The sequence below is a fragment of the Canis lupus genome, chromosome 17 (genome assembly GCF_048164855.1).
Source record: "Canis lupus baileyi chromosome 17, mCanLup2.hap1, whole genome shotgun sequence".
Lineage (NCBI taxonomy): Eukaryota > Metazoa > Chordata > Mammalia > Carnivora > Canidae > Canis > Canis lupus.
The window spans coordinates 52746411-52761714 of record NC_132854.1 but is presented as its reverse complement, the minus strand read 5'-3'; the positions used below and the strand labels follow the sequence as shown (position 1 = coordinate 52761714).

Genomic DNA, 15304 nt, shown 5'->3' with positions numbered 1-15304 from the left:
AGCATGTCACTCCCTTGCACCCTTCTAAGAGCAAAGGCACCCTTTGGAAAGAGTGCCCTTCACCTCAAGATTCTTGAACACGTAGCTAACATTTACTAGCACTTACTGTGTGCCAAGCACTGAGCTAAGGACTTTATCTCTTCAATCTTCACAAGAACCTTAAGAGAATTTAAACATGAAGAAACTAAAACTTGGAGAGGTTCTTGACCTAACCAATAAGAGCTAGAGCCAGGGCTCATGACTTACTTAATGCATAGTTAAGGTTTTGTTTGTCTGTTTTTGTTGTTGTTGTTGTTGCTGTTGCTGTTTTTAATTCTAACCCAGATCCATTTATTTTTTTGAGGAACTATTTTCATGTTCTAGGTAAAATATTCTTTGTATTTTACTAATGAAGATACCCCGGCTATGCATACATGATTCAGAGATTTTTCCCAGCAAAACCTATTATTAATGTATCTGTAAAGCATATTTAAAGTAGTTAAAACTGGGGACGCCTGGGCAACTCAAGTAAGTGTCTGACTCTTGATTTTGGCTGAGGTCATGATCTCAGGGTTGTGAGATAGAGCCCCTAGTCATGCTCTATGCTGGGTGTGGAGCCTGCCTAAGGTTCTCTCTCTCCCTCCACTTCTGCCCACCCCCCCCCCCCCACTCTTACAAAAATTTAAATAAAATAATTATAACTGTATAGTTTTTTTAACTTTCTTTTTTTTTCTTTCTTCTCCTTTTTTGAGTGACTAAAATTTAATTCTTTGCAATGATTTTCTCTTCTTCCCTTCCTTAGCTACTTGGTCCCACAGTCCCTTTCTAAGATGTCTCATTCTTTACCCAACATAAATTCTTTACCCAACATAAATTCTCCCTTGTGCCCACCCTCAATCTCCCCACCCCCTCTTGCTCTGCCACACTTACTTAACCAAACCACAACTCTGGCTTAACCCAGTTCTCTATCTACTCTGTGCCTATAGCCATGCAGCCGAACGTGGTCCCACAGGCAGGCTGATGATGCTTACCTTAAATGCATGGTCACTTACAGGCATGCCTGAAATGCCCCCTGATATTCACACTGCATTTCTCTACTCCATTCCCTTTTCTACACTCCAATTCAAGTACTTCACACCCTTTCCTCTCTTCCAGATAGATCCCGAAGATTCTCTCTCCCATCTTATTCTCAGCTGATGATCTAGCTTCCTATTCCAGGAAGAAAACTGAAACAATCAGAAAAGAACTTCCAAAAGCATCTACTGCATACTCTGGATAAACAATCCTGGTCCCAGAAAAGACCAGGCCTGCACAAGATCCCAGCCTGCCCCACATATTGGTGAGGGGATCCTCTACTCATCCCTCAGTGACCCATACAAACCGAAGACTAACAGACACATTTCCTTGGGACCTAGGAAAAAATCTTTTCTCCTGACAATAAAATTTTGTAAACGATCTTGTTGCTTTGGCTGCCAGGAAGCTTGGGGCCAAATTCACAACTGATCTTTAACAATAGATAGATGGTGATAGATAGATAGATAGATAGATAGATAGATAGATAGATAGATAGAACACAGACACCCGATTTTAGAGACTAACCTACTAACATTCTTGGTCTCATAGTCCTATCTATATTTTACCTAAGCTTGATACACCATATTGAATATAAACTACTTCAAATATTTTCAGAAATGTTGGGAAATAATAGTACCTAAAAATACAGCAGGCAGAGAAACGGGGGGGTGGGGGGGGAAGGAGAATTTCAGGTAGATGGAATATCATGTGAAAACACGTGGAGGTCCCTGCCTCACTTTGGGAATGGACAAGAGTCTGGCATGACCAGCCACAGGATGACAGTGACAGAAAACACGCCCGGAATACCACGGTACTGACTCTGCCTGGTATGTTCCAACACCAGATATCTGCATGGCTCACGTCACTCCATTCAGATCTCTGTTCAAAATCACTTCACCAAAGAGAGTCCTTCCCAGACCTGGTCAACCAAAATACTTTCCACACACACACATACTGCCCCGTCATTCCCTTCCCCTTTCTCATCTTATTTCCTTCATTATGCTTATGAACATCTGATACATATTTGTATATATGTGTATTAACTTCTCCTTCAATAGGATGTAAGATCTAGTACACAGGATTTTTTATGTTAACTTACTATTCCAGCACCTACAACAATACTCAGTAAATACTGGCTAAATGAATAAAAAGGTAGTTTTACTATCAAACTGAGAAAGATCCACTAAGCCATGCTAGGAAATTTAGACTTTATTCCATCAGTAATGGGCAAAGTCTAAGAGTTCATGCAAAATGTGTTATGATCATACTTCCCTCTCATAAAAAGATAACTCTGGCAGTGTACCAGAAAGGAAATCCATCGCAAACATCGAAATGATAAGTTCTGCAGGTTAAATGAAGTTTGAGTAAGTAGCAATAGAAATAAAAGGAAAGGGATGAATTCACAATAGACACATACAGTGGTCGACAAAGGGACAGTATATCTTCATAGTTTTAAACCAGGCATCAAACTGGTCACTGTAAAGCTGTGTAACCCTGGGCAAGTTACTCATCTAATTATTGGTTTCCCCATTTCTAAAATGAATATAATAGTTGCACCTACCTACTGACCAGTTTTGCTATGAAGATTAAATGAGACAATGTATAGCAAAATAGAACGGAGCATATTTTGTGAGACTACTGCCTGAACTCCATGAGGAAGGGGACTGTGTCTGCTTTGTACACTGCATCATCTGCAGGACCTAGCACCCTGCCCAGTCGGAAGAGGCTCCGAATGAGTTAATGAAGATTATTAGCAAGATAAAAAGTCAAAGTTAACTACAAGTCGAATCCTGTATGATATAAAAGTAGTGAAGCAAAATGTGCCCAGTGGGTGGGGAGACTGTGAACCCAACTGTTCAGTTTGAGGATGTCAAGGCTGAGATGGCCAGGGGACCCACTAGAGTCAGCAGTGTAGGCAAAGAAAATATAGGTCCAGGTCTCAGGAAAGAGCATGAGCTAGAGGAAGACTGGTACAGCTGGTAGGGGAAATCTAATCTAATCGATCACATTAACTAAGACAGAGGCAAACAGACTTAGAATAAGAATCCTAGGAGACAAAAACATTTAGCATTAGCCAAAGGAGTCAGGGCTGGAGACAGACAGGCAGTAAAAAGCTAATAAGAAAGATAAGAGAAATTCAAGCCTTGAAAACAGTAGGGAAAGACGTAAGAAAAAGGTCAACAGCGTCAAAATTGGCACAAAATACAAATGAGTGAAAACAAAAGAGACCACCGGATTTTAGCAATTAGATCATAGTGACCTTTGCAAAAGACATTTTCATGAAGCAGTTGGGGTAAAATCCATATTGCATGGACTGGGGAGTAAATAGGACTTGAGGAGGCAGACATCTGTATTTTGACAGATGTAAGGAAAATCATTCCAGGATAAAGTAGATTTGGCCACAAAAGCACTTAAAAGCCTACCTGGTCAATGATTCTCACCACCATCTCTAAGTGGTCACCCGTTTCCTAGTAAAGTATTTTTTCTTAAGGCACTTGTAACATACATTAACCTAGGAACAAGGCTGACCCTAGCTAAAATCATCAAGTCAAGTAAACCTATCTTCATTGCTCTTGCAGTATGAGTTTTCACATGTCCAAAGGGCCCTTCATGGTAGCAAAGAAATTTTTTTTTAAAGATTTTTTAAAATTTATTTATTCATGAGAGACACAGAGAGAGAGAGAGAGGCAGAGACACAGGCAGAGGGAGACGCAGGCTCCATGCAGGGAGCCTGACGTGGGGCTTGATCCCGGGTCTCCAGGATCACGCCCTGAGTTGAAGGCAGATGCTCAACGGCTGAGCCACCCAGGTGTCCCAGAAATTTTATTTTTAATGACAAAATAATGGTCTATAAAACCATAAGAGTTTTATCAAGTCTTTTTAGAAAAGTCAACAAAGAACTATAATCTATACACGCTACTGATTAAGTTATTTAGGAGATACATGCATCATGAATAATTGAGTTACCCAGATTTTATACCAACTTTTAAAAATAATTATAAAAATCAAGGACACAGAAGCATATGGTATATTTCTTTATCCTTCATTACTTACCCACCCTATAAGGCAGAAATCACTAAGTCCATTTTGCAAATGAGAAAGCTGGAGTTCACAGAAATGAAGTGTATTCGTCAGAGTATGCTAACTGATATAGCAAACAATGCCCAAATCTCAGAGGTTAACACAATAAAGGTCTAGTTCCTTCTTGTGTCACAATCCAATGTGACCGATGAGGTTTAGGGGCAGAAGCTCCATGAAGTCATTCAGGGATCCGAGCTCCTCCCACTAGATAATGTACATCTAGCTGGCAGGTTAGAGAAGAGACAAAACAGAAAGTCCCATAAAAGGCTTTAGATGCCAAATGGTAAACATCACTCCCATCCATATTCCCCTGGCCTGAATTCATAACTTCACCTATCTGCAAGGGGGAAATGAAGCCCAACGGTGATCCAGGAAGAACAGGGGAAACAGAAATTGATGAGCACATCACTCTCTGTCACATTAAGTAACATGATTAAAGTCACCCAATGGTACCCTAAAGACATGAGATGCAAACCCAACACGACTAACTCCTGAAAGGAACCCTGTTATTCTATGTTCCTGAGTAAGATTCATTTCATTGAACCCACCCCCAATTTTAGCATTTCTCCAAATGACCATGACAACAGCTGGTTATAGTACATGTGTATTTTTTTCATCTACCATTTATTGTCTATCCTGCAATTCCCCTCTACAAATCAATGGTTTTTAGTCTTTTGAGGAGTATGCACAGATATAAAATTGGGGGAGCCCTCCGAAGCCTATCCCCCCGCTATGGAATGCATGAACCCCAGGCTAAGAACCCTTCTTTTATAGTATTACCTTACTATTGACATTGTTAACCTACTCCCAACTTCCTACCTGCTTCCCCCTGACTCCCACCACCCCCAACTTCAGTCCCACTGGTCCCCTCCTTATCACAGCTTTTATCTCTTGGTCTTCGCACATTGCTTTTCCTTCAGAGATCCATGGAACATTCCTTCAAGATGTTTGCTTTTTCTCTATAGCACCTCTCACCTTCTAACATGCTACACATTTTACATATTTATGAGTTCGTAACTGCTCCCTGCATTAAAATGTGTACTCCATGAAAGCAGAGGTTTTGTCTATTTGGTTTATTGTTCAATCCCTGGCACCTATGAGGGTGCTTGGAACACCATAAATATCTTTTTGAATGAATTGAGAAGCAACAAAGGAATGAAAAAGAGAAGCACACAGGTAGATGCATAGTACTAGAAGCGTTCTAGTTCTTACACTGGATTCTTGGGTGCTCATTTTACTATTCTGCTTGACAAACTACAGAGATATGTTCTACATTATGTTATAATTATATATTATGTTCATATAACATATACAACACACATTATATATGTTTATATGTTAGCATACTTAATGAAAATTTGCATTTGTTACATACTAATGATATGTAACATTACATTATTTTAAAGTTACAATTTTTTTTGAGAAAGAGAGAGAGCAAGGGGAGGGGGGAAGAAGCTTAAGCAGATTCCACACTCAGCATTGAGCCCAAAGTGGGGCTCCATCTCATGATCCTGAGATTATGATCTGAGCTGAAATCAAGAGTTGGACACTTAACTGAGTCTCCCAGGCACCCCCGTTGTAATTCTTAAAATGCTTTATGAGTTCGTACAAATAATCCAGCTCAAAATAGTATGTCTGCTCAGGTATATGCCCTAGCATCCTTTCTCACCTAAATAAAATAGGTAGATAGAGAAAATGGCCCCCTAAATGTCCTTTTCATTCCTTAGCAAGTTAAAAATAAATTTTACTCATATTTTTTCTTCAACTATATTTTAATGGGCCACATGGAAAATTACCTTATATAATTCTTTTTAACGCTGTATCATGACCTTTTAAAAATAGCACCTTACCTTATGGAAGTGAAAGTAACAGTTTTCTTTGAAAACCTATTTGAAGAGTTAGCTACCTAAAAGCATGTCTTCTAAATTAGTCCTTCTAAAGATGTTCTCGAAGTGATTCCGTGATTTAGCTAACAGTAATTAAAATGAGTAGAACTATCAGCTGAAATTTTTATTCAGAAATTTGCTCTGCAAACACAGACTCAAACTTGTCACTAAAACACAGGATTCAAATGCAAAAAGACGTTGTAAAATCTATAACATAGGTTAGAGATATACTTACAGACTAAAATTGATAAAGGGCAAGGCAGGAAGGAGGAGGAAGGGGGAGGAAGAGCAGAGATGTAGGGGGGTAGGGCAAGGGGGTAAGAGAAGTGGGGACTGCCTGCAACCATCTGTGCCTGCACCCTGTGGAGGGGTAAGGCTTCAAAACCCAAGAAGCTTATGGAACTCCTAAAATAAAGGAATTTGGAACCTACCACTGGGTCCACTGTGCCAGGGAATAATGTACGGTAATTAGAAGTCTTGCTTTTGAGTTCTAGCCTCCCATTTACTCAGCAGATATTAAACTGAGTCTCAGTTTTCTCATTTGTAAAATTTAGGTAATTTCACACAACCGTTAACCAAGAGCATGTTTATTCGTTTTATTCCGTGAATAAAACCACTCTGTAAGCAATAAAATGCTAAGTAGAAAGGTATTTGAAAGTTCCTGACATAGATGCCCCAAGCCTATACAAAAAGGTTTATTATAGTCCATCACATGCTGGTGGTTTGAAAAAGTCGTGGTACTTAAATGGCACAGTGAGAAGGTTAGAAATTCCAGCTCCACACATGATAAAGTGAATCATATTTCTTTGGTAGAAAACAAGAGCCTAATAGTCTTCCAAATACTCTCATAACAAAGAGCAAGGGGGAGGGAATTATTGCCATATATGTTCAATTGGGAAAAATAAACGACTACTTGCAGTAGAATCAATGTGCACTGAATCCTATATTAAGGCTATTATCAATAATGGTTATTGACCATTTTAAGCCACTTAACAAAATCAAAAATACAAACGTGCTTCAAGTGACCGACAATTTTCAGAGGAATATACTCTATAGCCAGCAAAACCACACGAATTTGCCAAGGGAAAATAGTGCACTAACACGTGAGGGCCTTTTTCGAAGGTCTATTCTTAGATCTAAAACAAACTCTCTTTAATTAAAACCTTTGCTTATAAACACATTTCCTGAATAAGTAAAGCCTAACGAATCCAATATGAGTGAAATGCTGTGCCCTGGAAACAGAAAGGAGTGGCTGACAATGGTCGTGTCATATAACCTTTTGTCACTCCCACCACAACAGCAAACATGCAACCTTAAACTAAGCGAAAGCTTTCTAAATTTAGATACTTTCAAATAAGGCATCTTAAGTTATATGTAAAGGTTTGGTAAATTATTTATTATGTCTCTTATCTTCAATAATGGAATATCATGTTTAATTTGTAATCAAAATGGAAAGAAAGCTGTTATGCCATATATTACTGTACCAAGACTCAGAGTTTCCAGTCTATATTTAGTTCACATTAAAATGGAAGCAAAGACGCAAACCAAGCTAAAAATAAAATGTTCTACAAAGATGAGATTTTTTAAATGGATTGAAATCTAGCTTTATTTGGTCCCCTTAAATGCTGATCGCATCGAGCAGCACCTTAACTCTGGAGTGCTCTGCAAACCTAACTGTACCATTTTCCATCACCTAGAACAGGGGTCGGGAAAGAGTATGGCCCACCAGCCAAGTCTATGGGCCATTTCGTCCCGGCCACCTGATTTTGAATAGCTCATCAGCTAAGAAGGTTTTTACATACTTATATGGCTTTTTCTAAAAAAGAAGATGAAGACTATTTCTTAATACCTGAAAATTCTATGAAATTCGCATTTCAGTGTCTTTAAAGTTTCATCACCCCACTTATTTAAGTATTGTCCGTGGCTGCTTTTACACTATGACAGTAGAGTAGAGTGATTTTGACCCAGACTCTATGGCTCACAAAGTTTAAAACTTTATTACCTAGACCTCTACAGAGAAAGGTCCCCAAGTTCTGCCCTAGATGAAAGTTAATTACTCTTATTATTCAAAATATCTTCCTTCTCAACATCTAGCAAAATGCTAAAGTTCCTGATTTCACTCAGGGATGCCTGAGTGGCTCAGTGGTTGAGCCTCTGTCTTCAGCTGAGGTCATGATCCTGGGGTCCTGGGATGGAGTCCCGCATCGGGCTTCCTGGAGGAAGCCTGCTTCTCCCTCTGCCTGTGTGTCTGCCTCTCTCTGAGTGGCTCTGATGAATAAATATAGAAAAATTTTTAAAAAGCTCCTGATTCCACTCAGAACTGTAGGTAAAAGTTTTAAATAATCTTTAAATTTTAAAATAAAATTTTCTAATCTATTCTCTGTTTCCAATGGGCTGCCACCTACAAATTGAAAAATGCTGAGCACGTCTTCCCTAGGCTACTCCAACTACAGTTATGGTGAAAGATAATGTTTTAAATGCACAGTGAAAAATGCAAATCAGTATTTTCAAATAGTGTCTCACTGTGAAGGTACAAGAATTTATTTACACATCTTTCAGGTGAAAGTATGGCCAAGGTACTAATTAAAGACTGTGGTGACTATTTTGTTAATGTGCTTAGAGACGTCTTAATCCAGATATAACGTTATAAAGTTCTGAATATCTTTCCAGTGGTTAGGTATGTTTTACCTAAATTTAAAGACCCATAAAAAAAATAAGACCCATAAATATTCCAAATTAACTGTAAGAAGACATAGAAATGCCAGATCAATGAGAGCACAAGAAACCTAATTAGGAGATATTTTTGACACATGAAGCTTCAAGACCTTGGCTGAGATAAGTCATTGTCAGAAAAAGTCACTGAGGGATCCCTGGGTGGCGCAGCGGTTTGGCGCCTGCCTTTGGCCCGGGGCACGATCCTGGAGACCCGGGATCGAATCCCACGTTGGGCTCCCGGTGCATGGAGCCTGCTTCTCCCTCTGCCTGTGTCTCTGCCTCTCTGTCTCTCTCTGTGTGACTATCATGAATAAATAAATAAAATCTTTAAAAAAAAAAAAAAAGAAAGAAAAAGTCACTGAGATGGCTCATTTGTTGATACCATGTGGCTTATGATGGTTGAACAATCTTAGTCTACAAATCTGAGCAATATTCCTCCAGACATTCCCTATATTCATGGGCCACAGTCTTCACTGGCCAACAACAACAACAACAACAACAACAAAAAACAAAGCTTTGACATTTATGCTCAAAACCAAGTTGGTCTGAGTTTATATCAGTGCTGTTTCAGAATGCCTCATTCTCAATAAATAGCTGTGAAATTCTCTGCAACAGTAAATGTGAATGTAAAATCAACCTCCTCCTTAAGACAGAACTAAGAATTAGGAATAAGAGCCAAGAGTAAGTAGAGAGGAAGAGGTAGGATGAATCACAGCTCCCATCGGCTTTCCCACATCAGCAACATTTCCACTTTTGTAAGTAAGGGATTTTTTTTCCCTTGGGGAAACAGAGGCAGATGCAAAATTATCCACTGTGGATAGCTAGATGAGACTACCTGCAATTCTACTTAGCTGATATAGAGAAAGGAAAAAAAGTGAAAAACAGAGAGAAAAATAATACACTGAAAGGACAAAGAAAAAGGGGGAAAAAATGCAAAAGAGAACAAAGAGTATACAAAATGGGGATGGGAGGAGGGTGCTAAAATGTACGTGAGAATTTTATTATTAAGTCACACTAATTTTAAAAACCTGCCAGTCTTATTTTTTAAAAGTCTGTTTTAAAAGATGACTTTAGGGGCACCTGGATGGGTTAGTCAGTTAAGCGTCCGCCTTCAGCTCAGGTCATGATCTCAGGGTCCCGGGATCGACCCCACATCAGGGTCCCTGCTTAGTGGGGAGCCTGCTTCCTTCTCTCTCTCTCTCTCTCTCTCTCTCTCTGTCAAATAAATGAATAAAATCTTTTTAAAAAATATGACTTTAAAAGTCATCATATCCACTGCAAAAAACTGAGATTAGTGTTGTCCTAAAATAATCCATTTTCCCTTCCATTGAGAGCCAGGTATTTAAATAATGATACATCATGTTAGGTTGAACCATATGAAATTTCCCACATTTGACCATTTTTTTCCAACTTTATTGAGACATAATTGACAAACTAAATATATATATACTTAAAGTATATAATGCTATAATTTGATAGACATACATATTGTGAAACAATTAGGTAATTAACATATCCAGCACCTCACATAGTTAAATGTGTGTATTAAGAATGCTTAAAATCTACAGCACATAGTTGGCTCAGTCAGTTGAGTGTCTGTCTGACTGTTGATTTCAGCTCAGGTCACGATCTCAGGGTTGTAGGATCCAGCCTCCTGTTGGACTCTGTGCTCAGAGGGAAGTCTGCTTGAGATTCTCTCTCTCTCTCTCCCTTGGCCCCTTCCCCTGCTCTCTCTCTCTCTCTCAAATAAATAAATAAAAGAGAATAGATCTTAAAAATGCAAGAATGCAATCTTAAGCATTCTTAAGATCTATTCTCAGCAAATTTCAAGGATACAATACAGTATTAACTATAGTCATTATGCTGCACCTTAGATCCCCAGAACTTACTCATCCTATAACTGTAAGTTTGTACCCTTTCACCAACACCTCCCCATTTCCCCCCACCTCCCAGCCCCTGGCAACCACCATCCTACTCTTGGCCATTTTTGACCTACTGATCTAGCAAATTCATTTAGTTCAACCTAACATAACATAATACTTTCCCACCATTAAAAAGAACGGGGTAGACGTGCACATGCCATTAGGGAAATGATCATTTTAGAGCTCCAAACAAGACACAGCATGTGTACAGAATGTTCTCATTTGTACTTTTTTAAAGAAACATATGTATGTTCATAGACATTTTCTGGAAGTGTACCAAGAAAAATGTCAACAATTGCCTCTGGGATGGAGACTAGAAGGTCTGGAGTGAGAGGGAGATTACTTTCCACTGGATACTCTCCTGTCACAGAATATCCTCTCACACTATTGAATATCATATTATATGCATGCATTACTTATTTCAATTAAGAAAAACCTGGATATTTTCCAAATGCCACAATTAATTTAAGATCATTCAATTATTTAAAACATTAATCAGTATTTACAAAAAACATTTTTAATAAGGTAATTACTTGAGTGGCCTTTTTTTAACCCAAACCTAAACTAACCAAACAACTTTATGATCATAAGGCTCTTCAAGGAAACTAAAATAAGTAGTATGCTTTAATAATAATATCCATATACATGAAGCATTCTATATAAGTATATAATGTATAATGAATAAAAGGTATTCATTTAAGAAATATTTTTTATTTCTTAAGATTCATTTATCTAATTTGAGAGAGAGTGTGGAAGCAGGGGGAGGGGGGCCAGGGGGAGGAGTAGCAGGAGAGGGAGAGAGAGAGGATCTCAAGCAGACTCCATGCTGTGTGCAGAGCCTGACATGATTATGACCTCAGCCAAAACTAAGAGTCTACTGTCAACCAACTGAGCCTCCTGTGTGCCCCATATATTTTATTTCTATGCACAACTCACTCTGCAGTAGGCCTTCTGTATATATACATATAAATGCTTTCTAAAGATACGACACAGTATACAAATGCATACCCGTGAATACATGTGTATATGTGTGTGCGTACGTATACATATAGCACACATAACACCCCAGGCTGCTAGTCAACCAAGACCAAAGATGGCACTAGCAACCATAACCCTGTCAGATCTAATGGTCCCTTGGTATAGCTACAGTATGTACAAGCAAGAACTGCTTTCTTTCTTTTTTAAGATTTTATTTATTTATTTATTTATTCATTCATTCATTCATTCATTCATTCATTTATTTGAGGTGAGGTGAAGGGGAAGAGCAGAGGGAGAGGGACAAGCAGACTAGGTGCTGGATAATGCAAGGGCTCAATCTCACAACCCTGAGATCACAACCTGAGCTGAAATCAAGAGCCAGAGGCTTAATGGACCAGCCACCCAGGTGCCCCAGAACTGCTTTCTGTCTAAAAAACCACTAGGCCTTGGGCTAGTCCTGGCCTCTCCCATCTTGCATATCTGTGGAGATGATCAAGCAAGTACAGTCTTTCTAAAAGATCTTTTTGCTCAACTATTACCTGGATCATAATTGAAGGCTGGGAACCAGTATTAAATTTAGCAGTTCTTAAAAATAAATAAATAAATAAATAAATAAATAAATAAATAAATAAATAAATAAATAAATATAGCAGTTCTTATTTTATGAATCTCATTACTGCACTAGCTCTCTTCCCTGAGAATCATGAACATATATGAACAGTCTGGATTGAGGTGGGGAGGGGCAGGCAGAGAGGTTGAGGCCCACTGGTCTCAGGAGTTCTAGGCCTGGATCTCAGGTGTTCTACATGAAAATACTGATGAACTTACACATTTGTATGAGCTAGCATAAAATGCAGAACTTCTAAAGTTCAATACATCTCGGGAAATATACAAATATTTCATTTAATGATCACTAATTCTATTCATAGGGGAAAATGCACTAAATATTTTTATTACAAAGTTAAATGGAAAACCAATAATAAATGTGCTTTTTAAATGTATTCTTAGTCGCAAAAACATGTTTTACCCCAAACCATAGATAAAATAAAATTTAAAGAATTTAAGCTTAGCTATCACCATGAATTCAGGAGATCTACAAATTTTAATTGTACCTCCCCCCCGACCAGATTTATTGTTTAACTTAAACTCAAATTAAAGTCATCTCTAAATTTTCTCTCAAGCAGTATAAATTTACTAATTTTGATGTAAGTTTCCATGGAATTTTAGCCATTTCATATGTATCTATAAAATATGCCATCTTTTAAACTTGCTATTAGTAACACAGTTTTGTTAACTTTTTAAAAATTAAGATATCAAATGTTAAAGGCACAGAAAGTCCCTATCTTATTTAGCCTTAATACATTAAACCTCATATCCTTAAGTTATCACAGATTCTATTAGATGAAGAAATATCACTATTAAAATGAGTCACAAGATGTGCAGTTAAAAAAAAATAACCGAAACAATCTTTGACTCTTAGATGACTCTAAGCGCATCTTGCTAACACTGTGTGTGCTTACGTGTATTTACTTTAGAAAATAAGGAGGTAGGCCAATAAAAGCATGATTTCATAAGCATAAAATAAAAGCTCTACTCTCCTATAGGAGTCCACCGACCTTAAAAAAAAACAAATTCTCATTAAAAACAACCACAGAATTAACTTTTGCAAATTTATTTTTAAAGAGAGCACAGAAATCCAGTGACTTCACTGGTTCTCTTCACATACCTCAGGAAGGGCCCCCAGGGATAACCGACTTCTAAAGTACGATGATTCTTTTTTTTTTTTTTTTTTACGATGATTCTTAAAGTACGATGAAAATCTTGAAATATGAGGAATCCTCCAGTGGTTAAGCATCTGCTTGCTATGTATATGCTCAAGGTCTAATTAAAAACGCTCAACTTTGAGCCCTCGGGGGTCAAAAGCTCCTGCTCCATACACAAGAGTAACACAGCACGCTCATGGCCATGTAACCCCGAGAAGTTAATCTTCACTAGGACAACCTTGGCTGGTAGGGTCTGAACCCTGCACTGGGCGGGAACCCACGACTCAGAAGCCTGGCTTGCTGATGGGTCACGCGAAGTGGGGGGGGGGGGGGGGAGCATCACTGGGAGCATCACTGACCCAGGCACAGCGCCCGGCCTTTCCAAATGGCAGCGGGAGGCTAGGGAGCTGCCTGCGGTCGCTTCTCCCACCCCCACCCACCACCCACCCTCTCAGAGGGGACCTGGGGAGGAGGCAGGTGCGGCCCGCGGGAAGGGCAGGAGGGTGGAGGGCTTCTCGCCCCTGCGGCGGGGCGGCCTGCACTGGGCTCTCCGCGCAAGGCACGTCCTCCGCCCAACCGGGGCACGCAGGGAGGCCGAGGACGTAACACAGAGCTTCTGAGTTCCCGGAGTGGGGCCTCTCAAGAGCGCTCCGGCATTTTCCCACGCTCCCGCCGAGCCTCCCCACTGCCCCGCAGCCCACCCCGGCGGCCTCCCGCGCGGGGCCCGGGGATCCCTTGCAGCCGCACGGCGGCCCCGCCCCCTGGACAGGCCCCGCCCCCAACCAGGCCTCGCCCCCGGCTCCCGCGGCCCCGCCCCCAGCCAGGCCCCGCCCCCGGCCCCGAGGCCCCGCCCCTAACCAGGCCAGGCCCCGCCCCCGGGAGCGCCGGCGCTCCCCGCGCGCCCCGGGCGCCCGGGCCCCTCGCCCCCGCCCCGCACGCTCCCGGGTCGGCCCGCCTCACCTTGGTCCGGATCTGCCCGGAGGTGGACACTTTGCGGATCAGTTTCTGGGGTCCCTCCTGCTCCGCTTCGCTGTCGGACGAGTCGTCTGCGGGCCCCGCCGACGCAGCGGCGGGGGTGACCGCGGCGCCCGCCCCGGCGGCCGCTCCTCCCGCGGCGCCCGGAGGGTGGTGCTGGCCGCCGGCCCCGGCCATCCGCTCCGGCTCCTGCGGGGACACAGCACCGCCCGGGGGGGCGGCGGCGGCGGTCAGGGGGCGCGCTCGGTCGGAGCCGGGCCCGGAGCCCCGCGCCCGGACGCCGCCGCCATGTTCCGCGCCGCCGGCCGCCCCGGGGAGGGGTCGCGGGGGCGCCAGACGCGCTCCCGGCTGCGGCCGCTCAGCCCCTCGGCGCGGCTCGGGCCCCGGCGGCGGGCGCAGGGGGGCGCCCCGGGCGCTCGGGACCCCTGCGCGCGCAGCCTCGGGCTGTCCGCGGGCTCCGCACCCAGAACACGAGCGGCGCGGGTGGAGGGGGCGCGAGCGGCGGAGGGGCAGGGGCCTGAGGCCCGACGGGCGGGGGCGGGGGGCGGGATGGGGGGTCACGAACCTCCGCGGCCGAGCCCCGCGGGCCGGGCGACGGCCGTGCTCCCCGCGCGGCTGCAGCGACAGCGGCCCCCGGAGTTTCCCGCCGACCTCCTTGGTGCAGCCTGCCCCCCCCCCCCCCACCTACGACTCCTCCGGAGCCTCGGGCCTGGCCGCACAGGACAAGCCCCTCGCGCCCCCAGACGACCCCCGGCCCCCGGCCCCCGGCCCCGGCCCCGCCCGTCCCGCGAGCCCGCCGCGCATCCCGGGCCGACCGTACCTCTCGCGCCCCCGCCTCGGGGCTCGGGTCCTCGGCGCCCTCCCGACCGCGGGGCTTAGCTGCCGGCCCACCCCCACCTCCATCCGGCGCACACGGAAGAGCGGAGCATTT

At 42.7% G+C, this 15304-nt stretch overlaps 1 protein-coding gene across 9 annotated transcripts in view; it reads right to left on the bottom strand.

The window, feature by feature from the left end:
• Positions 1 to 14562, bottom strand: part of DGKH (diacylglycerol kinase eta) — a 178879-nt gene extending 164317 nt beyond the window's left edge. For all 9 annotated transcript variants that reach the window (XM_072782927.1, XM_072782932.1, XM_072782930.1 and 6 more), the window contains exon 1: positions 14359 to 14562. In XM_072782927.1, coding sequence (XP_072639028.1) covers positions 14359 to 14550 — 192 coding nt within the window. In that variant the 5' untranslated portion in view covers positions 14551 to 14562. The remainder of the gene's footprint in view (positions 1 to 14358) is intronic.
• Positions 14563 to 15304: the final 742 nt, after the last annotated feature.